This window comes from Camarhynchus parvulus, chromosome 2 (assembly GCF_901933205.1).
Source record: "Camarhynchus parvulus chromosome 2, STF_HiC, whole genome shotgun sequence".
NCBI classification, from domain to species: Eukaryota; Metazoa; Chordata; class Aves; order Passeriformes; family Thraupidae; genus Camarhynchus; species Camarhynchus parvulus.
The window spans coordinates 38,539,758-38,566,371 of NC_044572.1; the positions used below are offsets into that span (position 1 = coordinate 38,539,758).

The 26,614-nt window shown below is 45.9% G+C and overlaps 1 protein-coding gene across 1 annotated transcript; it reads left to right on the forward strand.

The window, feature by feature from the left end:
- Nucleotides 1-1,742: 1,742 nt before the first annotated feature.
- Nucleotides 1,743-25,559, forward strand: NR1D2 (nuclear receptor subfamily 1 group D member 2). Its single transcript, XM_030943721.1, has 8 exons — nt 1,743-2,006; nt 5,359-5,619; nt 7,552-7,640; nt 8,463-8,607; nt 10,175-10,791; nt 13,993-14,178; nt 17,977-18,187; nt 22,537-25,559. Exons 1-8 carry the CDS (start codon nt 1,991-1,993, stop codon nt 22,731-22,733), a joined length of 1,722 nt encoding a protein of 573 aa, XP_030799581.1. The 5' UTR covers nt 1,743-1,990; the 3' UTR covers nt 22,734-25,559.
- The last annotated feature ends 1,055 nt before the right edge of the window (nt 25,560-26,614 follow it).

The following is a 26,614-nucleotide window of genomic DNA, read 5'->3' on the forward strand; positions in this document are numbered from 1 at the left end:
GTTTTTAGCAGACCCTGGGGCTGATGACCCACAGTTAATAAACATTACTCAAACATCTGTTTTGTTAAAATCCAAATACAGCATTAGAAACCCCAGAGACACAGAATACACAGAGAGGACTTGCTCTGTTGTTGTTCCTGACATCCAAGCTAGTTTTCTAATAGTATTTGATGTATTCACTACCTTCTCCTTTGAGTCCGTAGGCCAATTGAATCTGTTGAGATGTTTGAGATGCCATGATAGGCTGATATCAAATATGTTTTATTTGTGCTCTGTCCACAAGGACCAGCAGCCAGGCAGAGGAGCGAGCCAGAGCCCTGAGCATGGGGATGGAGGGTGGGCCATCCTGCCCTGCACCTGACCGTGCCCAGGGCAGGCAGCACTGCTTGGCTGCCAGTCGTGCAGGCAGGGACTGTACAAGAGCCCAGAGGGCAGCATGGCAGGGCTTAGGAAATGTAGTTTAAAATCGGTGTGAGGAGGAGAACTGGGAATATGAAGAGCTTTTTCTGTAGGAAATTGGGGCTGGGGGATGAAGGGTCTGGAGACAGTGATGGATATTGAGTGTGGACCAAGAGGAAAGCTGTATGCCTCCCAACTGCTGACCATGCACAGGAAAATGGGAAAACTCACCCTCTTATCTTATTTGAGAAGCAATGAAGCTCACACAAACTGACCTGTTTACCTCATTTGAGAGGAGAGGAAACTCACCCAAATTAGGAGGCAGTAAACTACATTTAGCTGCATTTAACCTCCACTGGTTAACCTCATTTAACTCCACTGCCTCACTCTCAGTCTGGAGGTCAATATAGTCCATGAAGCCAGGCATCTGCCTCTGAACCGCGGGGTCAGGGAGAGCCAGAGCTTCACTTTGGGCTCTGTATTAGCTTAATGAAGAGTCTTCCTCAAGTTTCTGATCCCTTTTTTGTTGTAGTGCATTTTCTTCGTGGGTTTCCTTCTGGGAGCGGGAGTATGGGGACCCCGGTGGGGACGCCCCTATTTTAGGTTCTCTGGGGGCGCATCCCTCCCCCGTAGCGGGAGGTCTGTTCCCAGAGACATCACTGCATGATATAAGGTATTACAGGCTGGAATTGCTCTGGGATGACAAAATCACATTCTGGCAGAAAACAGGAGAGACGGAGATTGGGATCAGCTGTGTGATGGCCTCTCCTTATGGCTGCAGAGGGAGAGACTATGGCTGCAGCGGTGTGTGTGTGCGCTGCCGAGAAGGGTCTCTCTCGGATATTCCCCTTTCCCGGCAGTGAGAAAACACGCGGTTAAAAGGGCACGGAGCGCTGACAGTTGGAACTGGGAGCTGTCAGACGCCCCTGTCGGGATGGGAGAGAGCTCGTCAGCTGCGGCAGTCACAGCGGTGGCATTTCCTGCCGGTGCTCAGCGCCGGAGCAGCTGACACACACCGCCGCCCCTCACCTTGCCCCGCGGCCGCGGTGGGCGAGCGCCGCTCCGGCTGCGGCAGCGGCGGTGACCCCGGCGGGGCTCTCCCGCCGCACCGCCCGGCGAGGGGCGGGGGAGCCCGCTCGGTGCTGCCCCCGCGGCCGCCGCCGCAGTGCCCCGCGCTGCCGCACGCTCCCGCCGCACGTGAGCGGCGCCGCCGGCGCGGAAAGTGTGTCACTGGGTGAGGGGGGCGGCCGGGGGCGGGGCGGGGCGGCCGCCGGGGCGGGGCGGGGCAGAGGCGGGGCGGGGCGGGCGGCGGTGCCGCACTCGCTCTGCGCGGCTCCCCGAGAGCGCTTTTGTTGTAAAGGGGAGGGCGCCGCGGCGGGGACGCGCACCCGCTGCTCTGACAGGAGACAGCGCGGTCGCCTCCCTCCCTCTCTGCCAGCCAGCCTCCCGCCGGCTGCATGTAGGGCTGCGGCGGGGACACGGAGCTGGGAAGACAACGACGGAGCGGAGCCGCGCCGCTCCGACCGGAGCCGAGCCGGGCCCGGCGGATCCCAGCGCGGCGCCGCCCGTGCCCCTGCGGGAGGAGGTCGCCATGGAAGTCAGCGCGGGTAAGCGAGGCCGGCCGCTGCGGGGGGCAGCTGTGCGGGATGGTCCCGCGGGGCCGGGCGGGCGCGGGGGTGCGGGCAGGGGTCGGCCGGGGCGCGGCGGGGCGGGGGGAGCGCGGCGGGCGGCGGCGCTGCCCGGCCCCGGCCCCGCTGGTGGCCGGGACGGCCCCGCGCCGCCTCACATGGACCCGCCGGGCGAGCCATGTGCGCGCTGTGTTTACGTTCCGCGCGGCGCGCCCGCTCATTGGCCGCGCGGGGCGGTGACGCGCGCATTGCATAATAGCGGCGGGGCGGCGGCGCGGGGGCGGCGAGCGGCGCGGACACGTGAGGCGCGCGGGCAGCCGCTGTTTTGGTGACCTACATTCGGGGCGGCGGCGGGGGCGCGCCGGGGGACACGTGGGGCCGCGCCGCAGCTGCGGCGCCGGGCAGCCCGCCCCGCGGCTCCCGCGGCTCCGCCCCCCGCCGCGGTGGAGCGCGGGGGGTCCGGGCAACCGGCGGCGCGGCGTGATGCGGGGGGTGTGCGCGGGGTCGCGGGGGGACACGCGGTGCGGCCGTGTGCGGCGGCGCCGGCACGCGGCCCGTCCCGAGGCGCGGGGGCGGTGTTGTGTAACGGGGAGGGGGCGGCCCGGGGGCAGCGCAGGGCGGGCCCGGCTCTTCCAGCCCCGGCGCCGCGTGACCGCGGCAGGGAAAAGCCGCAGCCCCGGTGCGGTGGAATGGGGTGAGGCGGGAGGGCGGCTGCGGGCACGGCGACCGCGCTCCCCGCTCCTTTCCCGCTTTGTTAGCCGGGGAGATGGGGGGTGCCCGCTGGGGAGCCCCGGGGGCCGGGTGGATCTCCCGGGCAGTTCGCCGCCTGCTTGGCGCCCCTGCGGCGTTACCGCTTGCCAGATCTGTGTTAATGGAACACCAGCAGGTTGCGGTGCCCCCCTTCCCATCCCTAAAGTGAATCCCGCCAGGTAGACCCCAAAGGGTCCTTGTCACCGAGCCGGCGGTGCCGCCGCCGCTGCAGCAGCAGTAGCGCGGCTCCGCGTAGCCCAAAGGACTCATTTCACCATCCTCTGGCAGGTGGGTTCCCTAGGAAAATCCCTGGCAATTCCCAGAACCGAGGCTGCCTCCCCCACCGAACACCCCGGTACCCTCTTTCTGCGGAGTGCCGGCATCCGTGTGCACGTGTACGTGCTCCGTGTCTGTGCTCTTTGTTCTGAGATGTCACCCTGTGCTCCGCGGGAGAGTCAACTTTTGACTGCTGACCAAACAAAAGCAGGGTTCACAGGGAAGGCTAATTTCTAAAATAACAGAAAGTACGAGGAATTGCGACTGTGACGCTGGCAAGCCTGCCAGGCTCTCTAGGGTGCCAGAGCAGCCGAGCTCTCTGGAACTCCTCCAGCTCTAAGGAGAAGAGGGGTGAAACTCCCCCACAGGCACACACTTTCTGTGCTCCTCTGTGACATTGGCCCTACCCTTGAGGGAAAAGAGCATCTCTTTTACGAGCAAGGTTTAAAGATAATGGGGCGCGGTGGCAGCGTGGAGAAACGTGGAGCTCCCTGCAGGGGCTGGCTGTGCTTGCGTGTCCCGATCTGCCCCTGCCGATAAGGATGGCGCCTGCTGGGAAGCTCGGTGCCTCCCTTGGGCCAGGTGAACAGTGAGCTTTGCCCTGGCACCTGGCAGAGACGCGTGAGGCGCTGGAGGATGGCACAGACCTTTGTCAAACAGGTGGTGCCTTAGCCCAGCACGGGTGCCTGATGATGCCTTGCTTCTCATGCCCTGGCTGAACTCATGACCCCCCCTTGCCAATCCTCCTTTCTCCGAAAACCTGATCCGGAATGCGTGCTGTGCTGTGTGGGGGATTTCTAAAAAAAAAAAATAAAAATCTCTGTGTGGGACCAAGCCGTGTGGCAGGGTGCAGGGACGCTGCTGTCTGGGAACGTGAGCAGTGTCTGTGTGTCCTGCACGTGTCACATGGCCCCTTAGTCTGACTTCTGCTCCCAGGCACCTCTGCCAGGAGCTCCTGGGCTGTGTGCTCTTTAGGGAACCCTCCTGCCAAGGGTTTCCTTGGTAGAAAAAAATGAAATGTTGAAGAGGAAGTGGGCCAGTTTTGCTGCTGCAGAGGTGCTAAGAGGACCGTTATGTCTAATAAAAGTACTGAAAATTTGTAAGTCATAATTGTTCCCTGCAAGCAGTGATGTTTCCAGGGTTGTATAATACCACTGCTTTTATCAGTGAGGAGGGTATGGCTGATGTAAGATGCTACAGCCTCTGCCTGCCGTGCCAGTTCTGTTGATCAAGGATTCTACAGACTCCTTGTGCTTTTCTCCTCCAAAGGAAGGCAGTGCATGGCCCTTTTAAAGTTTTGAATTTTTACTGGTGTGTGGAGCTCCTTGCTGCAATGTCCTGAGTCATCAGTGAAGAGAGTCTACTGAGCAATAGAGGCATAAAATGTAGAACGTACTGAGTGTAATTTATTTAAACAGTTGCATGGCTATGGCTTTTGAAATTCTTGAGTGAAATAGCAAATGTTTTTATATTGACTTTTGAAATGCTGAGTCTTGGAGACAAACTCATATGAAGTGCAAACAATTTCTCTTGCTTACAAGCAAGAAGAAGGAGCCTGTGAAAAGCCAGAACTGCTCCTAGGTCTGCCTGAGGACAAAAAGCTGTTTCATAGGAGGGATTCTCAAGTGTGTCAGATTGCAAGACACGGCAGGACAGAGGCTGTTTGCAAATAGCAGTCTGGCAGTCGGAGTTTAGCTGCTGCTAGGAAGGCTACAAAGGCTTGCAGTCGGACAAATGGCGTTCAGTAGGCTAACTAGACTGCATGCTATTTCCTTCCCTTGCCCCCTTCCCTTCTGCATCGTGAGCACCTCCCAGCCCTTCCTTTCTGTGCCTCTGGCGTGTAGCCTGCATGAAGTCTTTCTCTGTGCCCTATTTCTGTCCCTAACCTAGCTTGTTTGCATTCTAGCTCCACAGCGCTGTAAGATCCTGTCTTGGCTCTGGCTCCAGATGAGCTCTGCTCAGAGGGTGGCCAGGGAAACCCTCTGGGTCACTCCATGCCCTGTCCCTGCTGCCCCATCCTTCCAGCACCATGGCTTGTTGCTCCATCTTTTGGTTATGCCATTTCATCCTGGCCTGGACCAGAGGAGGCTGATAGGATGGGAGAAGGGGATGAGGCAGACTTGGAGGTCAGCCGTAGAAAACCAGTGGAGACAAACAAGCTTGAGGGAGAGAGGGAGGGCAAGAAGTGCTCCCAGGAGCACATAATGGCTGATCTGGTGGTGCTGGGTCACGGTGTGGCTCACATGGCAGCGGTGCATGTCTGCTGGTTATGTCACTACGTGCTGCCTTTTTTTTCTTGCCTTAGGGGGTGTGATAGCTTACATCAGCTCTTCGAGCTCGGCATCTAGCCCAGCCTCATGTCACAGCGAGAGCTCAGACAGCGGTTTCCAGTCGTCCTCTTCGCCTGTTCCATCTCCTCCAAACAGCTCCTCCTCGGAAAGCGGATGCAGTGGCCGGAGCAGTGAAGGCTCTGACGGGGCGCCCAAGAGCGATCGGCTGGAGGAGACTATTAAAACAAACCAGTCAAGTGTTGCTGGTTTGACAAAAGGCCATAATGGAGTCACAAGTATGTTTGGTGCCAGTTCCTGAAAACACCATTTTCCCCTTCTGTGTTACAGCCCTGTGTGTTACAGCCAGGTCTCCCTTTGGCTGGTGGTGTAGGTGCATAGCAAAGCCTCCATGTTTGTCTTTTGGCATTATGTGTGTGGTAATGCATAAGGTATTGCCATACAAATGCTCATATGATGGGGGTTCCATTGCTGCTGACCTCAAACAGTCCATAAATACAGTCCAGCTTTACTTCAAATTGTCATTAGTGAAAACTGATCTTGGGAAAATCAAACAGTTGGTTAAGAAGAAGGGATGAAGTAAAGGTGATATAGTCAGAAATTGCCTTCAAGAGTATTTATGGAGCTGTCTTGGAAATCTAGTTTTTCTGTTCTTTCATACTCTGTCCCCTGCCCCTTCACCTTCCCTCCCCCCACCAGCTGTGAGGAACAAAATAAATTGCCCAAGCGTAATTCTTTTATAGCTGTGGGTGGAACAGTTATCTTTTTGATTCCAAGTCATAATTCTGTGGATGTGAAAAACAAAATACTCATAAACTGGAGCTAAAGAATAGCCTTTTAAAATACATATAACAATCTGTCTCTACATATTTACTTCACACTTCTTTTGGTAATCAGAAAAGATCAGTGATGGAGAAGTATATTTGAACAGTTCTGGAAGGGCAGGATTCAAAATAAGTATTGGAATGAGTGATTCAGCAAACAGCTGAAATTTAGTCCTTTGGAGTCTGAATTCTTTTACTGGCAGAACTGTTTTATTGTTTTGGATTCTTATGAAGCTAGAATAACTGTCTAGTAGTTCTACCTCATATAGGATTTTTTTTTTTTGCTTTGTTGTTTGGGGTATTTTTTAAAGTATTCGTACCTTAAGTTCTTAGTAAGAGCCTTTACTTAAAAATTCTTAAGTAACTAGATTTTTGGTATCAGGGCAGAGGTTCCTGGAATGAAACCTGTTGTAAATTGTTCAGATAGATAACTTTTTTAGCTCAGTACTAACTGCGTTAAAAAAAAAAAAAAAAAAGTTGTGGTTTGGCTCTTTTTCTTTTTGAAAACCTTAAAAAAGGTTCTAGTTCCACTTTACAAATGAAACCCAAATGTCATAAAAGTTACTCTTCTGGTAGAATATGTTTCTGTGGGAGTATTTCCAGCTGTCTCTGTTGGATTAAGGTAACTTTGTGGTTACTGAAATCACTGGTAAAATTCCCATTGGCTTCAGTGAAACCCATGTTAGACCAGCACTTAGGACTTGCAAAAAATTTTATTGACAAGCTGAAATAAAATAGGTGGGGAAAAACTTAAAAAAACCAAACCATGAGCATTTTTACAGGATTGAGAAGGTATTTTCAAGTTTGTGAGCCATTATGGATATGCACTCAAATGAGTGGTCTCTACGAATGTAGATATGGCTGAGTTATCCTAAATTGTTATCAGATAGGTACAGTGTATAGCCAGTGTTAAATATATTATAAAGTGTCCTTTAGTATTTCTGGTTTTTAAGAAAAAGTGTTTATTCTCTGTTGGGGAAACTGTAACCTTTCATAGGCTTTCTTGTCCTGATGGAAAAAACACATTGAGCCTGAACTTTGGTGGCCTAGTTAACTGAATGGTCCTTTTAAAAGTGCTTAGATGTAAGCAGACTTTCTTTTTCTGCTGCTGAGTGCAGTGCTACTCTGACAGCCCAGTGAATGTGTGCTTTTTCCCTATTTGTTTGAGTGCTTCGTGTTTGTCCTCTTTTCCCCCCACCCTTCCCCTGGTACCTTCTGAACTGTTCAGGGGGTTTGTACATTCATGTTGTCTGTTCTTCTGCTGTATTTTTTATGTGTTGAACTGATGTGACATATTTCAATTTAAGTCCAGGTTTTAAAAGCTGGAAACGTGTTCCTGCAGTTGTCACTGGTTTCTATATCCTTGACTTTTTTGTTTGATTCTAGAATTTAATGGCATGGTTCTTCTTTGCAAAGTCTGTGGAGATGTCGCTTCAGGATTTCATTATGGTGTTCATGCCTGTGAGGGCTGCAAGGTGAGCTATATTTCTGCTCACCTTTCTGCTGGTGAAATGCTCAAGTTCTCACCATAGGGGAAAAAGGGGTGATACTGCCAAAACAAATTTTGGTGTAGTTCTCTGATAAATATGAGAAATTTCAGAAGCTGTAAGGAACAGGCAAACCACTTAGGAATATACAGGATTTTCCAAACTCTGCAGTACTTTCTGTTCCCACCCCTTGTCCCATCCTGCCTGACTTGGAGCGCACAGCAGACAGCAAGAACTGGAAGCAGAGGTGGTAAGGACCATGTCATGCAAGACATGTGCATGTTAATGGCATTAAGAGATAGTGGGTGTGAATTGTCACCTGGGCTGGGACACAGAACAAAACAGCTTTTGAAAAGCCGTTCTTTACCACAGGGAAAGCCAGAACTAGATATGTATTTTCTTAATCTGTAACATTGCAAACTGCAGAGATGGAAGTCAAAATACATTATTTTGACTCCCATCTTTGCACTTGATGTCATAGTGTTTGAGAGCATGTCTTAGGAACTGTGGTACGATGATAGAGGTAATCAATTGGAGATACTCTGCTCTTAGGTGCTGACTCTGCAGGGAGCAGTTTAGCATCTTCTGTAATTAGAAATCATAACTAGTTCACATTACATACAGATTACACACAAAGGGGAAGTAAGTCATGAGGAGTACCAAGTTCTTTAAAATCTCTTGGGGCTGATGGCTCTGAAGCTGCTGATGCGATGCAGTGAGGTTTACCATGCTTGCAGAGACACAAATCTTGGTGGAAGGATTTGACATGTGCTGTAATGATAGTTGTGGGGTTTTTTTGCTTGTTTACAGGGATTTTTCAGAAGAAGCATTCAGCAAAACATCCAGTATAAGAAATGCTTGAAGAATAACAACTGCTCTATAATGAGAATGAATAGGAACAGATGCCAGCAGTGTCGTTTCAAAAAATGCCTGTCTGTTGGGATGTCGAGAGATGGTACGTTCCTGTACTGAGCAGGGATCCTCTGAGAGGGAATCTGCTGCCCACCTCAAAAACAATTGCTGAGGGTCTTAATGGCAGATAATGCAGCCAAGGCATATTGTTAAGGAGAGGTTCCCTGTCTGAGATCATTTAGATCAGCTTGTCCTTTTGCTCCATGAGTGTCCTGGGCTGGTGAGGTGGTAATGCAGGCAGCCGCAGAGCTGACCTCTGCCTGTGGAGCTGATGCAGTGGGATGTGCTGCAGTGGCCTGCTAGGGGGATGGTTGTAACAAGTGTCTCAATTTTGGTTTAATGTTAAGACTTACAGCTGTATCCTACCTGAATCTGAACAAGACTCATATTTTTCTTTTTTTTTTTGTCTTTGTTTTTTTTTCTATTTTCTTTTGTTACTATTGCTTTTTCAATGAAAGGGAATTCTGCCCAACCTGATAGCTTTAGAGTAGTCACCATAGAGCCTAAAGAGTTAGCTTTGGGTGCATAGGATGAGCATGTATCTGCTCCTTTTTTTTCTTTCTTTCTTTTCTTAGAGGGAGAGGAAAGGCAAGGAGGAAATGTTGATATTGATCTGCGTCTCTGACCACCTTGCTTGCTGTCCACTCCTTGAGTCATTTTAGTAAATAATGCTGAAAGTGTATTCATTTGTCTGCTACAACTTACTGCCACAACCAGAACTCTTCCTTCTGTTTCACTTTTAAATTTTCTCTGGGTGTTTATTTCACAAGAACTAGGAATCTCGGGCTGCTAATAATTTAGTGGGTGGAGTGCTAGAACTTATTTTAAATAATTGTTCTGAGTTCTTGTCGTGCATAGGAGTTATTTCATCCCCTAGGCGCTTGTTTGCGCACAAGGTTGCACCTGCTTTAATGAAAGAGCCTTAGTTACATTAATGATGGACTACTGCATAATTACATCAGTCGAAACTGGTTATGAGCCCTTGTGCAGCTGCGGTTGGACAGGGTTGTAGAGGCAGTTGTAGATTCCCTAGGACAGGGTCAAAAGTGCTGCAGCCACAATGATGCCCATCCCCTTGCCAGCAGAAAGTGTCCTTGTCAAGGCAAAGTTACCAAGAAAATTTGCCAAGGTAAGCTTAATTCAGCATTGATTCTCTTGTTTTGGTAAGTTACGTAATTGGTCCGTGAGGACCTGTCTTGTAGGACTTCTATGCAAAGATGATATGAACTGTGTTTACATTCAGCTAATTATCAGCTCATGAAGGTGTGCTGATTTAATAAAGACACTTCTTCAGTTAACACAACTGTGTGTATAATGCATAGCCAGGTTTGAGGCAAAAGGGGAAAAGGCATTACAGACTGTGTTCCTTAGAGCTGCCTTCTCCCTAAACAATGGCATACATTTGTATTCATGCCAGTCCTGTGCCCCAAAAGCTCTTTGACTTCACTGGTAATACCCAAGCTGTAGTATTGGTGAGAGCAGTTAAAATCTTGCCTTAAAAGTCAGGATTTTTTGTTGGGGTGTGTTATATTGTGTGGGCATGCTAACACTTTCAGGACTGACTTTTTAATTTTTTTCTTCCCCCCCCCACCATTTCTCCACCTCGGTAGCTGTTCGATTTGGCCGTATTCCCAAACGTGAAAAACAGAGGATGTTGATTGAAATGCAGAGTGCCATGAAAACCATGATGAACAGTCAGTTCAGTGGTCACTTGCCCAACGAAGCATTGGCAGAACATCAAGACCAAGCACCTCAAGAAGATCTTTCCTCCAAGCCCAAACAAGAGCGAGAAACCATCAAAAGCCCTTCTCCCCCTCCTAGTGCTGACATGGCTAAGGAGGAGGTGATTGGCATGGTCACCAGGGCCCACAAAGACACTTTCATGTACAACCAAGAACAGTCCCAAAACCCAGCAGAGATGATGCAGCCCCAGAGTGGGGAGAGGGTGTCAAAGAGCACCGAGCAGTACATCCTGAGCAGCGAGCACTGTGTTGGTGGCCTCGGTGGCCCTCAGTACCCTGACAGGGAGCAGCACCTTGGTGGACAGTACAAAGGGAGAAGCACAATGCATTATCCAAGTGGGCACCCTATGTGCTTCACAAACAGCCACTGCATGAACTTCACCAGTGGTTATGCTCAGCGAATGTGTGAGAGGATCCCAGAAGATGGCTTTTCTCAAAACAAGAACGCCACTTACTCTTGCAGCACTGGAGGAAGAATGCATCTGGTATATTGATATCAATTGTTTGATTTGACTTAGTTGTTGGTGGGTGTGATCCAGCTGTGCCTCAGTAGTCAGTGAAGCTGCATGCAGTTGGCACAACTGCTGAAATTTTAAAGGGAGACACAAGTTTGATAGTGCAAATTGTGATGAAGGACAAAAATGGCTCAAGGTGTGAAGGATTGGAAATCGTACAACTAATGGGGTTTCTTGGCTTGGTTTTAGCTAACTGAAAGTAAAATAACATCAAAGAGTATTGGCTGAAAAAAAGTCATGGGGCTTTTTATGTGACTTGGCTTTAAAATGATAGTAGGAGTTTATCAATTCCCTTTTTCACTCAGTCCTTTTGAAGACTTTACTTTCAAATAATCTGTACAGTCAGAGGTACTGTGTTTTCTTCAAGGGTATTAAGAGCAAATTTCTGTGGTCAAACCCCAGGGCTAGGCTTTTAAGCCAGTCTATAGGCCTTACTATGGGCTCTAAAATCTCTGTTTCAGGGTAGGCTGCTTTTATTGGTGATTTTTGGATTTGTTTTGTTTTAATGAGGCCCACAGGCTGCACATCCTTTTCACTGTAGAACGTGTTCAGATCTAAACAGTGGCAGGAGGAAGATGCTCAGTTAAACCATTAGAGAGAAGTTCAGGGTCTTCTCTGTAGTACTTATGCAAGTGAGGCTCTGGACACACTTCTGGGTACCTTCGATGACTTCGCTAGAGCATTTTCTCACTGAATTCCTAACAAGGATGCTTCCTGGTTTTTTGCATATGGGTGTTGGTTTGGTTTGGTTGGTTTTTTTTTTTTTTGCCTTTGCTTAACAGGTCTCTCTCATTTGCCTTGCACCTGCTCTTTCTCTGCCATTCAGGCAACCAGTCTGTAAGCCCCTTAAAATAGATTGTCCTTCTCTTTATCACTGGAGCCTGGGATGAGAGAACATAACATCCTCGTTCTCATCCTGCACTCCTGGTGTGAAGCGCGAGCCCCTGACCTTTCTGAGGTACTTGAGCTGCCAGTGTTTTTCTGCCTCCTACTTTGTGAAGCTCCTTCACATGTTCTTGAAGACCCCCAAAGGTCTCCACAGTAAAGGTGTTTATTTTGATGCTGAACTTCCATGGGAGCTTTTTTGGTTTTTTGGGTTTTTCTTTAAAAAAAAAAAAGATCTTTTTGTCTACTGCATATATAGACCGTGCCATCCCTAGCAGGGTCTGACCTTAATTGCAGACTCCAGGCATTGCAACATGGCAAATAATAATTCCCAGCCTTTTCTTCCTTGCAGGGAAAGTATGTGGTGTCACTACAACAGCATTCTTGGCACTCCTGAGAAGCAGAGGTTAAACCTGTCAGTATGGGCGGGCAGGGAGTGGTGCTGCCTTGCAGAGACTCAACCAGTCAGTTTGACCTGTGCACGGCAGCTGCAGGCAGGAGTTAATCAGTGATGAAGAGACAAAACCATATCCAGCAGAGCACTGCAGCTCCCCCTCCCCGCCCCACATCCCTGATATGAATGAGGGTTTTGCCCAAGAACTCAATGAGTTCAGAATCTGAACAAAATGAGTCATCAGCAATAAGGGCAAGTAATTAGGCTCTGAACCTGTATGGAGACAAATGTTCAGGGGTTTGGTCGTTTTTACTCAATATCCCTGTAACCAGAAAAGCAGAACAGATCATTCCTGAAGAGGTTCCTCTGAAGAGAACTGTACAAGCTGACAGCTGCTTCCATAGGAAGCCTGTCAGAGTTCAGGGAGAGCCTGAATGGCACTCTTAGGCATATGATTTAGGTGGTTCTGCAAGGAGCACGGAGTTGGACTCAATCCTTATGGGTCTCCTCTGATTTGAAATATTCTGGTTCTTGGGCTGAGGTCTATCAAGAGATCACAGACACAATGCACTGGGTGTGGAAGTGGTAGTTTCCCCTTGGGACTGAGTGCCTGTGGGTAAGGGTATGCTGTTGTAGAATGAGAAATTAAGATGATTTTTGTGTCCATTACAGAGCAGGGTACTGAACCAGAGATTCCTTATTTTTGGAAAGTGCTGTATTTATAACAGTACCTATGTGTGAACCATTGCAATATCACAGGCAGAGCAGTGGTTGGCATCTGCTGTCCTGGTTGTGTGCTTAGACCTTTTCTTTTGCCAAAATATAGTCTTGTAATCTTAGGACCTCCCACACAAAGAATTGCTAGGCAGTTACCATATTCAAGATGCCCTGAAAAAACAGCACAGCTCTGAGGAATTGCTAATTTATTTCACTGTTTTCTCTTTGTTTTGCTGACATTATGTAGGATTACATACACCATTTAGTATACTTGTGAGGAATACTTAAAAGGAATTTTTGTCCTTGATGGTGACAGGTGAAATGAATATTAAAAGGTTTAAGCTTCATTAAAAGATGTAAATTTTAGAAGCTAGAACTGAAAATATCGCAGAGCTTCTGGTAGGCTCTTGCAGAGGGAATTTATTGGCAGTCAGCCCTGACTGATATGTCTGATCTCAGTGTAATGGATTCAGACTTTCCTACAAAAAATTGCTGTATGTTTGTATAAAAGAAAGAGCATTTTGTCATCTTGTGACTGAGAAATACTGGAATACCAGTTCCTTGGTGTTCTCCTTCAGTGATACAAGTAAGAGCAAACTTGCAGAAGAGGGTTATCCTTGTAATGAGGGTGTAAACCTGTGACTCAGGAAACCAAGGCTTGCTTTCTTGCTCTGGTGGCTCTGGTGTTGACATGTTTGTTGCCTTGACTGAAGCACTTCAGTTGCCTGCAGAACAAGAAAGATAGGAGAATGAATGTCGTAGTGACTGTGAGATTGCAACTGATTGATTGTGAAATTGCAATTTACTGTGAAATTACAGGGATAATACAAGTAAAGAGAAATTCAGATGTCAGAGCAGATCAGTTGAGATCAGGGAAGAATAGCATAACCTTGATTGTGTCAGGTCTTTTGCAGTACACAATGTTGTAGCTTCCAGAGTTAATGAATTTATAAACAGATTGCTAAAAATCCCATGGATTTTTTTTGTTTGTTTTAAAGCAAGGGGAAGTAATCCAGTTTCTTCGAGAATTGATTGAGGAATGCTGATCTCTTTTTTTCTCTGTGTCATTATTGCAAACTTTTGTTGAATAATAAACAAGTTTCTCTCAAGTATTTGTCAGTATTTGGAATGATACCTTTAAAAGTTGTTTTCTGTCTGTGTTTTGCAAATATCAGGTCTGCCCAATGAGTAAGACTCCCCATGTGGACCCAAGCAAGTCTGGCCATGAAATCTGGGAAGAGTTTTCCATGAGTTTTACTCCTGCAGTAAAGGAAGTGGTGGAGTTTGCCAAGCGCATCCCAGGTTTCCGAGACCTCTCTCAGCATGACCAGGTTAATCTTCTGAAGGCTGGGACCTTTGAGGTGAGACCACTGTGTGTGTATTGCAAACCTGACAAGCTGTGCATCAGTCCGACCCTGTACAAACAGAACCAAATAGAACTGGGGTGCATCAGGTGAAACCACCTTGTTCATGGATGCTCTGAGCCTTCTCTGAGGTGATGGTGTCCGAGGGATCTGTTTGGTCAGACTTTTGTGAGCTGTCCTTCCTCCACTGAGCTCAAAACTGCTCAGCCCTTCTACCTTTCCCTCCTCCCTAGGCATTAATAAATGCATAATTATGGGTTTCTAGCTACCTTTGCTTACTCTGGGGAGCTGTACTGCATCTGGAAGGGTGGATAGGTTAGAAAGCTGTCTACTGACTTACAGGTTTTGTCAAGGAATGTGTTTACTGCTCTGCATGTCCTTCCTTGTGCCACTCTGCTTCCTGCAAAAGCCAGAGTATCCAATCCTGACCAGTCACCACTTATGTGGCACCTTGGGAGTGTCTGAAGCACCCATGTCCAATGCAGTAACAGTGGGTGTACTGCTGCAGCTCTGTAGATGCTGTGTGCCAGCTGCAGCCTGACTTACTCTAGACTAATCCCACTAGGTCCTCGTGGTTAATTGCATCCACTTGTGGTCATGACGTATATGTGAATTAGTGGTATTAATTTGGAAATGATACCACAGAGCTTGGTGCTGTTTTATAATTAGTGACCTTCACTAGATGACCTTTACATCATGTTTTAGTTGCCCTTCCAGACCCTTGTGTCTACTGGAGACCGTACACATTTCATAAATATTCAAACGTGAAATTTGAGTAGAGAAGACACATTTCATAAATATTCAAATGTGAAATTTGAATAGAGAGGGTCAGAGGAGCCGAAGTCCCAAGTATTTGATGTTACTGTGCTTTCCTGGGGAGTGTAGCACTGGTGATGCCTTTGCTTTTGTTTACATGATTTACTCTTTCAAAGAGAGTAAATCATGTAAACAAGATGAGAGATGCTGGATTTTATATTTACTTGGAATGAAGTAATTTCTTGTGTGATGTGTTGGGTCTTCTGTCTGCATTTATGCAGCCCAGTTCTAAAATGGATAATTGTTGGGTTGGAAGGTACAAGTTATACAGGAAGACTTGTTGCCTGGAGTCTTCTTGTTTCCTTCATTTTGCTGTCATGTATTGTTTTCTGTTATTCTTGACCTTTTAGTATTCATCTACAACTCCTGTAGTGAAAGAGATGTATTTTTACTTCTTCACTACTGTCACCTTTCATAAAAATGTTGGTTCCTTCCTCTACAAAGGAGGAGGAGGGTGAAAAATTTGGCTTGAACTGTCCCTATAATATAAAGCCAAACCTTCGTGTTTTGCAAGTAAAACATTTTGTCTTGGCCTTGCTTCACCTGAAGCTTTTCTCAGGCCTCTCACTCCTATGCTTTTTTTGCTGGTTACAAGCACTGCTGGTAAGGAGGTTTCTGTATCCAGGGGAATTAGTAATAATGTATGGCTGCATGCTTGTAACTATTCACTTATTTATAAGAAACATTAATGATTCCTGTTAGTGAGCTACAACTTGCAGTTAAAGGCCTATGTGGCATCTTAGCAACAGGAAAAAAAAATAAGGTAGGGCTGCAGAACAGTGGAAAAAAATCCACAACAGGATTAACGAAACCATTGCGATAGAGGCAGAAACATCTTGAAAGCCTGGTGCATCCAAGGTCATTTCTGTCTTCTGGGTAACTGAACCAGGATATTCCAATGTCTGCATGTTAATAGAAGAACCTGAGTGAAAGTGCTGCCTCCAGGTCTGGTGTGGCTGGCTTGGCACTGTGCTTCTTAGCAGTTCGTATTCGAGGAGTGCCTGTTCCTGTGAGGGTAGGAGGACCCATGGAGACAATGCTGGTGCAGAAGCTGCACAGCTATATTTATATTTGCACACACGCAGGCTGTAAAGGTCTCTCAGAACTGGGAGTACTGGGGAGCTCAGTGTATCGTGGTGGCATTTGCATGGCTTCTTTTGAGAGCCAGCTCAGAAACAGCACTGAGCCTAAAATAAGGAACTCGACTGGTTTTGAGTGGGCCCTCCTCCACCTCCCCTCCAAATGTAGTTGATGGCAGAGCTAACGAGGCCCTTGGATCCCTTTGAGTAGTGACTCGGATTTGACTACAGCTGCTAGGGACATGATCAAGCAACCTCCCAGAGTGGAGGTTTTTATGTGCCTGTGTTGCTGTGGTCAGGAGATAGGATTGATCAGGTGTGTCCTCAGCATGTACAAATGTGAGCCTAGTTTGAAGTGAAATGGGATGAATCAATCCTGTGCTATGCCATAGTCCAAACTGTTCTTTGTTTAGAATGGTGGCACTGAAATAGGTGAGGTCTTTGCCTTAGAATAAGTCAGCACAACTTTATGGGCTTCGGTTTTCAATATCAACACTAATCCTGATTGCTCCTGTTATTTTAAGATGTTTCTAAAGCCCAGTTCTATAGGGAGAATACCGTTTTGAACTGAGAGGTTGCTGAATACCTGGTGGGTCTGTGCTAATGCACAAGTTCAGCTTTGTCTGCCTGCCCTTTGCCTGTTTTTGTTGTATTCTGATGGCTTCTGCATCTGGGTTTCTGCACTCTGTAGTTAATGTCATCAAAGGACAGATAGCTTAGCTGACAGAAGTGAATAGTACGTAGTGCTCCTGTGTCCATCGAGGTTGCTGCATGTTGTTTGGCTCGTTAAATTTAGGAGCAGGTCGTGTAATGTGCATGAACAGTGTTTGAGTTCTCAAACATTTTTGTTTGTTCTGAACACTCCTTTCTTTAAGCTTGTCAAAGGTACTAGTCTTTGAAAACCTGGTTCTCCTCTCACCTGTAGTAAACATTTGAATTAATGCAGTTAATAGGATAAATGAGAAGAGACAACTGTCACACCAAGAGATTATGGTGAGTCTGAAGTTTTAACCAAGGCTAGATAGTTCATTTTCTTCAAATAAGAAAGTTGTTCCATGGAACTTAAACTTGAAAATGTAAATAAGGTTGTTGAACATGAGCAAATGAAACTTTGCAAGCCATTCCAGAGGGAAACATTCACAGTACAACTGAGAAACCACAAGAGAAATTTCAGCCCAAAGGGGTGAGTTTAGCACACCTCAACTGCTCCAGCCCAGGTGCTTGTACCAAAGGGGTATTCCCAGTTGCTGTCGACCAGGTGCCATCTCAGGCTGTGCTTCCCCAGCCTCTTAAAAGCTCTACATGTGGCTCCTTTCTAGCAGAGCTCGTTAACATTCCTGTGGGTACAGTGATGTGGCATGGTACTTTTCCAAAGAATGCCTAGGGGGCCCGGTCATCAGGTGGTGTAAATCAGCATTGTTTCCATAGAGCTGTTCCACTTTATGCCAAGTGAGAATCTGGTTCAGTACCTTCATTTTGCTCCTCATGAGTGTGGCCAAGAAGACATTTCTTCTAATGCTCTGTGTGCCTTTGGCTGTTGTGTGGCTTAAGCAAATTGTCCTGCTGGCATATTTATGAATGACATGGTCTGTGTGGCTCAGGCTGTCTGAGGCTTAAATTTTAATTTTCCTGCCTTTCATATGCTGTAGCCCCTCCCCTGCATCCACTCCCTAATTTTGTCACTTGTTTATTTCTCCCAGATTACGGGGCCAGAGTTTGCACTGTGTTTTGCAGCTCAATAGCATGCTGACAGTTTCTGTGTAGAATGCTTCTAGAATGGTTAATGAGACACTTTGAATGATATTAAAAGGTTTTAATTTTTTCTTTGGCTTTTCTGCAAATGCACCTGCATTTATCTGGTTTTGTTGTTCTTTTTTTTTCTTCCTTTTTCTTTCTCCAGGTTTTAATGGTACGATTTGCATCTTTGTTTGATGCAAAGGAACGTACTGTCACCTTCCTGAGTGGCAAGAAGTACAGTGTGGATGACTTGCATTCAATGGGAGCTGGTGATCTGCTCAACTCAATGTTTGAATTTAGTGAGAAACTAAATGCCCTGCAACTTAGTGATGAGGAGATGAGTTTGTTTACAGCGGTTGTCCTGGTATCTGCTGGTAAGGAGAGAAAGTTACCTTGCACCTTTGCCAAAAGTGGAATGTGACTCTCTAGTAAAAGTTTTCTGTAAAATGTATACCCTGTTATTTCATGTATAAGTGCAGTTGAGTAGGTTTTAAGGTACTAGCAGCCTGTAATGTACTTTTTAAGATACCTAGTCTTTCTAATATTGCCTTTAAAAAAAAGGTGACAATGGCCTTATGTTTTCTGCTGCTTTCTATGTAATGCAAAAACGAATAGCTGCTCCATGACCATTAAGATGCTATTTGTCTGGCTCCTCTGAGTTTCACAGGACAGCATCACTGAAATTACTCCTGACTTGCACAGCATAAGTCTTTGGATAAGGTGGTATTTTTGCTTCCAAGTGCTGTCATTTAAGTCTATTGCGTATTTTACTTAAGTCTAAATCCACCAGTTTGATCTCTGCCTATGTCAGCAAGAAAGCCCCATCATCTGCATCGTGACTTCTCTCTGCTAAAGGATTGCCAATCCACTGACATCTTCACCAGCCTCCTATCTTGTTTCAGTCCCTGGATAGACAGAACACCCTGGCCCAGATTCAAAGAAGGATTAAGCACCTACTTCTGTAGTATTATCTCAAGCCTCAAATTAGGCCCATTAGCTCTGCATATAATGCCTGGAATGCAAGATGCAGAATCCCTGCTTGCTGGGTAAGAAGCTCTCCTAGGGGTAGGTAGCAGGAATTCTCACAGTGCCCACTTAGACAGCGAGGCAGCAGCTGGGGAGCGCTGAACTCCTTGAACAAGGGCAGCCCTTTCACATGAGCAATTTAGACCCGTGTGTTACCAAGGAGGGGCGCCCAGGCATGGTGCTGTAGGCATGTGAGGCCTTTGTAACAATGTAGGACAGTTCAGTCTGTTAGCTTTGCCCATGGCTGAGCTGAAATGTCACAGCACAGGACAGGGCAGCTGTAGCTTCTTCAGGTTGTAAGCCATGATAATGAGCAGAGGGTGGCACAGAATTAGCAAGCTTCAGGAGCCAGAACAAATGGCAGTGCGAAGGAAGCATGGCACTATGATCTGAATGAAGCATGGGATCTTAATGAAAATGTTCAGGTAGCAGAGAGAAACCTGAGGTCTTAGTTGCCTTTCCAGACTCTGGAAATTCTTGACAAGAGCTGCAGGCAGCCTTTAAAATAAGGACTGACAACCAGGTCTCCTTTCTTCTTGTGCACTCTAACTAGGCTTAGAGCCATTCTTCTTGCTTGCTCAGCTCCTGGGTCCTAGAATATCTCAATCTCTGTGCCACCTGTTTTCAGTCTAAGTGGCTGTATCTGTTCTGTTAAATGTGCTTCCAGCACAGTGCCATCTCCCCAGCCTTTAATGCACTGTGCTGATTGCCAGCTCCCAGCAGGGGTTAGCTTAGGGATGGCATGTAACATGTGCAGCATGTAGTGTCAGCCGTGCAGCAGGACAAAGAGAAGGTGTTTGGTAGTCAGGCTTCTTGCAGTTCCTGAGGATTTTTCAGATCATATTTTGGATATTATTGCTGTCTTTTTTAGCTGCCTCATGATCTGATCTGCAGTCTGATCATAGTCTTCCTGGACATCTTCATAAAATTTTTTAGGGTTTTATAAAGTACAGCTTTATTAGCCAATATTGGGGCTGTATTCCAGACACAAGGCTAACCCTGATGATCACTGTGAGTTCAAAAATTTTCAGAGCAACTTTGCTCTGTTACATGAGACTGGATTGAAATGCTGCAGTTGTTACTTTGCACAAGTGAGTAAATGAGCAGGCTTCGTGCTCAGGCAGGTAGTGAAGAGCAGAAGTGGCCTCTGCAGAGTTCCTGGGGAAGATGCTTACAGTGAGAGGGATTCCTGGGAGGAGAAGTTGCCTGTAGAACTGAAGGATTGTGGGCATGTGTTGATTAAACAGATCTTGAAAGACAGATCCCTGCATCCCACTCTTTGAGGAGTAGTATAACCAAAAAAGTAATTTCCTATAAGGGGAGGTGGCACTTCGTTGGAGATAAACAGTTGAAGAACAGGATCAGAGAGAATGACAAAGGGAAAAATGCCATGAATGTAAGAAGGACTGAAGGTGGGAGAAAAAGGCCATTATGACTTCTTCATCTCAGAATGAAGGTTATTCAAGAGAAGACTGAAAGGGAGCTAGGAGTCAAGATTTACATCAGTTCCAAAAGCAGAAGGGAGTGTGACTGTTGAATGCTTAGGTGATCCACAATATAAAGTACCATGCTGCGCTAATTAAAGATCTTTCTAAAGATTTTTAGTAGATTAAAAGGAAGAAAAAAACAAAACCCACCAATAGAAAAAGAAGTTAGGTCTCTAAATACTGCTAGTTGGGAGAATGCTTATGAGAAACATCTCCACTTAACACTGGATGAATAACCACTCTTAGGAGTAGTATTTAGAATGTACAGCAGAAGCAGGGGTAGTAGCAAGGACTGTTTGTACATTCTCTCCTTCCGTGTCATATGGCAAAGAAAGAAAAAGCAGGCTCACACTTGGGTGGTGCTGAAGAATTATCTTGGTACCGTTCCAGAATTAAAAGAATGCTTCACCTCTGGCTTCAGTTGGCTGGATGTGTTGAAGATGGAGGAGAGGTAGCAAGGTGGATCATGGCCACTGGAGGAGGAAAAAGCAGGGTGGAAGCAAAGCTGAAGGAATGTGGTTTGTGCAGGTCTAGAGAGCAGATAATCCCTTAACTAAGGGTCTTGCTTTGTGGTAGAAGAATATGAAGTACACACCCTCTATTATTCTCCCTTACTGGCATAATACTAGCAAAATCATCTGATGGCCACTGGGAGCAACTGGAAATAGACTGAGAGGGGGTAGAAAGACTTGGACTAATTGAAGTGAGGAGGCTACAGGAACTCACCCGAGGCAGCCTGGAAAGGCTGGGCTGCATTCTTCCACCTTTGGAGGCAGGGCAGTACTATTGTCACTGTACAGAGCTCTTGTGGAACTCTGTTGGGCATGTTCTGTGCAAATGTCACTGTACCTGCTCAGAATGGAGCAAAACTTTTGCAAAGCAGGGGACAAGCAGGAGAGATCATTAAATAAATAAAGGCAGAGATGTCTCTTCACTCACGTTCTCTTGGACAGCAGCTGTCAAACCTATTGGACAGTCTTCACAGATAAGTGGAATGTGTGCTAACAAAAATTGTTTAATGATAGTCAGAGCTCCTAATTGTAGAAGATTCTGGAACATTCTTCCTAAAGGAACAAAACACATGTAATTGCTTCAAAATGCATCCTTAATTGGATTATGTAATAATTTTTCCTATAGCAGTAAGGAACTGCACTGAGTAGTCCAGGAGGACTTCCTAGCCTGTTCACCTGAGCAATCTGATGGGATTGACTCTGACAGCATAAGGAAGGGATTCCCACTCTGTAGGATCTGACTCAGTGTTACTCCAGAAAGCTGTTGTCATTCCACGTCCCAGTTCTGCAAAGTGCTTAAGTACATGTACACATCAAAGCACATTTCTGCTTGTGCCAGTCACTCGGCTGTGTGTGTGCCCTGCTGAATTTACATAGTGTTTAAGAAAAGAAGCTACAGCTTGGAAAAAAACCAGCTACTGTGCATGATTATGTGGTGAGATGTTTTACTTAAAAATTCATCCTTTCTAGCCGCTTACTGAGGATCCACCTAATGATACCAGGTGTGTTCAGCTTAAATACAGCTCTCTTGAAAGCAGTGCTTCAGGTGTGGTGGGAGTGCAGTATGTGAGAACATAATATTTGTCTTGATGTTGACATTCTTCCTCAGCTGGAAATTTTTGGGTGCAGCATGTTTCATTTTTTAAGTGCTTCAGAACACGCTCAGAAATAGTGCCCAGTCCTATGAATGGTTGTACTCCCTTTGCCCCTGAGAATCACGTTGTGCAGATAACAGCTGTGGCTTGTCCAGAGTGAGATTTCCTCCTCAAACCTTCAGTTTAAGTTTAGGGTTCTATATCTAGCCTTAAGAAACATTTGAAATTTTACTTTCATGCACCCTGTCTTTCTCTTGGGTTGAAAGTTGTGATTCAGCAACATATTTAAACATTTGCTTCAGTCTGTCATCCTCTGGAAACATGGGTTAGGGATCACAGAAATAGTGATTGAATGCTGCCATGTTGGCATGAACTTAGTACTTTGAAAAGTTAATGCTAAATAACCTTTGAAAGACTTTCGGTGTGTGATTTAAAACTTCTGGCATGAGTAAGTATCTGATTTTTCTTGTGCTTGTTAATTTAGCTAGGGATTCTTGCCCTGGTTTTATGTTGCAGGCTGCATCTGTTCAGTCAATTTTTTTCCCCCCCTACCCTCCTGTTTTTTAATTTCTCTCTCTCCCTCTCACCCCACCCTTTTGTTTAGATCGCTCCGGAATAGAAAATGTCAATTCTGTGGAGGCACTTCAGGAAACACTAATCCGTGCATTAAGGACCTTAATTATGAAAAATCACCCCAACGAAGCCTCTATTTTCACAAAACTTCTTTTGAAATTACCTGACTTGCGTTCCTTAAACAACATGCACTCTGAAGAACTGCTGGCCTTTAAAGTTCACCCATAGGCCTTTAGGTCTCATTTGTACTTGGACTTGCCTCGTGTTAAACTGTTTTGTGCTAAAGTATGTATTTATACAGTTGTACCACTTGTTGGAGAGAGTTCACAGACTGTGAACAGTTGATAGCTGTCCCATAACCATGCAATAAAGCTTTGGCAGGTGCTTTCAGCTGGCGGCGGCGCAGCCTTGGGAATCCTGCACGGCATCCAGGCCTAGCTGTGCCCACTCCTGCAGGAGAGGCTGCGGTAAGCCCAAGTGAATATGGACTCTTCTTTCATCTAGGAAAAAGAACCACCACTGCCCTTTCACGTAAACTGAATGCAGAGTAGCTGTGTATATGCTTATGGAGCATGGAATGGGGTGGGAACAATCCTGTGCTAATAGGAAAATGGAAGAGCTGATTTAATTGGTCTTTCACTTATCTAATAGATGTATGTCTGTGTCTCTTGATAACTCACTCATGGTTTCACTGTTATTCCATTAAACCTGATGGAATGGTTTCAGCCTGCACCAACTCTTCACTGAGCGTGTGTTCATGCCATGTGTATATAATATAAATAGTTAAGTAGTGAGTGTTTATGGCTATATAAAGTACAGAGTTGTGTGTATATATGTGTATGTATATAAATAGTTCTATACATAAAGTATACATATAATTTCTTCACAATATTTTAAACTGTGAAGGAATTTAAACTTAAAACAGAAGGTGATCTATGGAAAGAACCAAATAGATGCACTTTGCATATTGCTGAACTAATTAAATGAGCATTTTTTAGAAAACATCGAATTTGAATTAATATGCTGTGTTTGTTAATTTAAAAAAAAAAAAAAACAACAACCAAGAGTGGCACTAAAGAGGCAGAGTCAGATTCAGCTTCCAAAAGGGTTTTGTAGAGAATCTCAAGCAGAGATGGTTGGTTGTGGCACTAATGAGATGGATAGTCCATTGCCACTGAGGTTCTTGTGTTTTGATAAAGGTTAAATAAGCACCAGATGCTCTTCAAAAACTTCAGCACAGCCAGAAAGAAACTGTCAGATTAATAGCAACGTCTGTCAGAAAAAGAAAAACTGGGAAAAATGTATCCATGGTTGCATTCGGGTGTATGTGTGTTCTGTGACTGTTTATTTCTTGCAATACATCATTTTGCTGCTTCATTGCTAAATGAGAATTGAAAACAGAAATGTGAGATTCCCCACGTCTTTTCTCCATTTGGGCTTTGTGGTTCCCATGCCTGCTCTTCTGGAGCTCTCCATTGGTGTGTGTGCATGTCAGCGTGTGTGATGTGCAGAGAAGGTGCATTAGATGGTCTGGATTGTTTTTTTTTTCCTTAAAAAAACACCACAAAAACCAACCAAATAAATGGGACTTTTTTTTTGTTGTTTATGCCAGTAGCAAATTACAGGGCAGATCCACAAGGCATAAGTTTCTGCTGCTTTTCCATCTAGGAAAGCAGCTCTCTATGGGGTTTTTTCCATTTGTAGCAGGAGCTGGCACCAGAAAAGAGAGACTAAAAGAAGTCAAAGCAGTTGTGTTAATTAGTTACGTTTATGTTTTGCTAATGTGGGAAGAAGATGCTCCATCACCCTTGTTCAGTTAACTTGCCTTAGAGGTAGCCCTCAGGGTCTGTAGCGTTTGGCTGCTCTTGGAGGGCGGCTGCTCCTGGTACTCAGGGCCACGATGGAGGGAGCCTCCAGCCTGCAGAGCTCCTGCCTGCACCACCGTGGGTTGAGAGGAGCCCTCCTGCCTGTGGTGGAGCTGCAGCAGAAGCAGACCCGTGCCTGCTGCTCAGCATCAGGATCTGGGATGGGAAGAGGGAGGGCTCACACCCTGCCATGCTCCCCTGGCCCTTGGGCTGGGGGTTCCACCTCAGACAGGAGGAAGGGGCTGAGGGCAGGTGGGGAGAATTGAGCTGTAGCCTTGGCTGAGGAGCAGGAGAGCCCACCCTTTCCCCAGGCAGGGCTGTCCTGCTTCAAGCTGCTTTAACCACTGGGTAATGGCCCTTTCATTCATACAGTTTTGCTACCCAAATGTTCTATCAGGGCATATTGTCCTAATTTCTCTTAACAGTCTGCATCCTGCCAGTATTATTTGTTTGAGAGCTTCACTGAATTACGCATTGAATCATTCAGACTTTAGAGAAGACACAGTCACACGGTTTTTGTTGTTTATTTGCTGAAATGACTTCTTTGTAGACCCCATTTCAAACATGGAAAGTACAGTTAGCCCTTGGTTGTTTCGGGAGGGAAGAAGGCTTCTTACAGAGATTGCCACCCTACAACTGTGTTTTGTTGTTTTTTGTTTTATTATTTTTTTCTTCTTAAAACTGTATTATTAAGCCTTTAGGAATGTATAACCAGGACTGAGTAATTACTGCTTATTAAATTTTTTTAGTTAGATTGACCATGTATGCCTATAGATAGATATTCTAACTTGTGCAATTTCATTTGAAATAATCTTCCTGTACATAATGGAAAAACTCACATAACAGAAAAGAAAAAAAGCCCCAAACAGATTGACTGAACAAAAAGCTGATTAAAGTATGGTTCAAAAATGACCCATGTATTACAAGCCCTAGCTGGACTCAGAAGAAAATCTAAACTCATTGTGTTAGCTGTGTATTGTGAGCTCTTCTTTTACTGTGTCACTGGTTATACACTTGTTAAATGCTGAGATAATAGACTTCATGCCAGGCATTTGAGTACTGTAGATTGGGTCATTGCTGAAAGATTAATGTACTGTATGACTTAAATAAAATTTTTATTCTTGATTTTATTCTTGATTTTGTTCTTGTTTTAAAAGATTAAATATGGGCATTATGTCAGCAAGCTAAACTTGTGTGTCTGTGTTCTTTGTATTCCTCTGTATGAAATCTGGGGGGGAGGACAGCACACTGGGATGAGCAAAGCAGAAGAGATTCTCTTCTGGATGAGAACATCAGCTGCTCTAAGGTCACGGGGCTGTGCTGGGGCACAGCAGCAGGGAGAGAGAGCCAGCACCTCCCTCTGTCTGTGCTACTGCTCTGCCTTCCCAGGTGTTTGGATGGGGTTTCCTGGTGCCCTCCATTTGCTACAGTTACAGAGTTTTTTTCGGTGCACCATTAAAATTGTTATTTTAAACACTGCATTAATGCGGAGAATATAACTTTGTAACTGAGAAAAGGATAAGACACTAAAGAATAAAGCTGAAAAAAAATACTGTTTGGTTAAGATAAGTCGGGGTTATAAGAAAGGTGTACAAAAAACAGAATAGGAGGGGCAAAGATCTGTTATTTTTCCACACTATTTACTTTATATAGAGTGTGCACTCTTCTAGGAGATAAGAGAAGCTTCTCCAGAAGATGTTGTATCTACTGCTATTTTTATAAAAAAAAAAGTTGAACAAAATTATTACTGGTGCCTTTTTTCTTTTTGTGACACGTTTTCTCTGGTGCCATGTTTGCACATGGCTTTTCTTGTTGCCGTGAAGTCTGAGCCCCTGTGAGTAGTGTGACAAGGCTCAGAGGTCCCAGAGCCTGGGAGGTCCTTGGGAAGAGCTCTTCCTGAATTGCTGTGGATGGGCCCCAAGTAATGCTTCCCTGTTTGGCTGCAAGAGCCTTACCACAGCGAATGGTGGGGGCAGGAAGGACATCTCCCAGCAAAAACGTGATTCAGTTCCCCTCGCTCTCCCAACCTCCCAGTCTGGCGAGATGCTCAGGGGAGGGGAGCAGGAAGCATCTGTGCTTGTTGCTGGGAAGTTTGCTGGGCTCTGGGTCTGCAGGGCTGCCCTGAGTGTGTCAGTGTGCCCACAGCAGCAGCCTGGCCTGTCCTCACTCCACCAGGAAATGGTGAGTGTCACAAGGAAAACAGAGGTATGAGCGTTCCTGTGTGAAAGTGTAAAGTGATGAGGG

Excerpts from the sequence above, each read along its gene's own strand:
- NR1D2 (XM_030943721.1), top strand. Across the intron at positions 14,179-17,976 it reads TGAAGGCTGGGACCTTTGAG|GTTTTAATGGTACGATTTGC; the intron begins GTGAGACCACTG and ends TTCTTTCTCCAG. Across the intron at positions 18,188-22,536 it reads GGTTGTCCTGGTATCTGCTG|ATCGCTCCGGAATAGAAAAT; the intron begins GTAAGGAGAGAA and ends CCTTTTGTTTAG.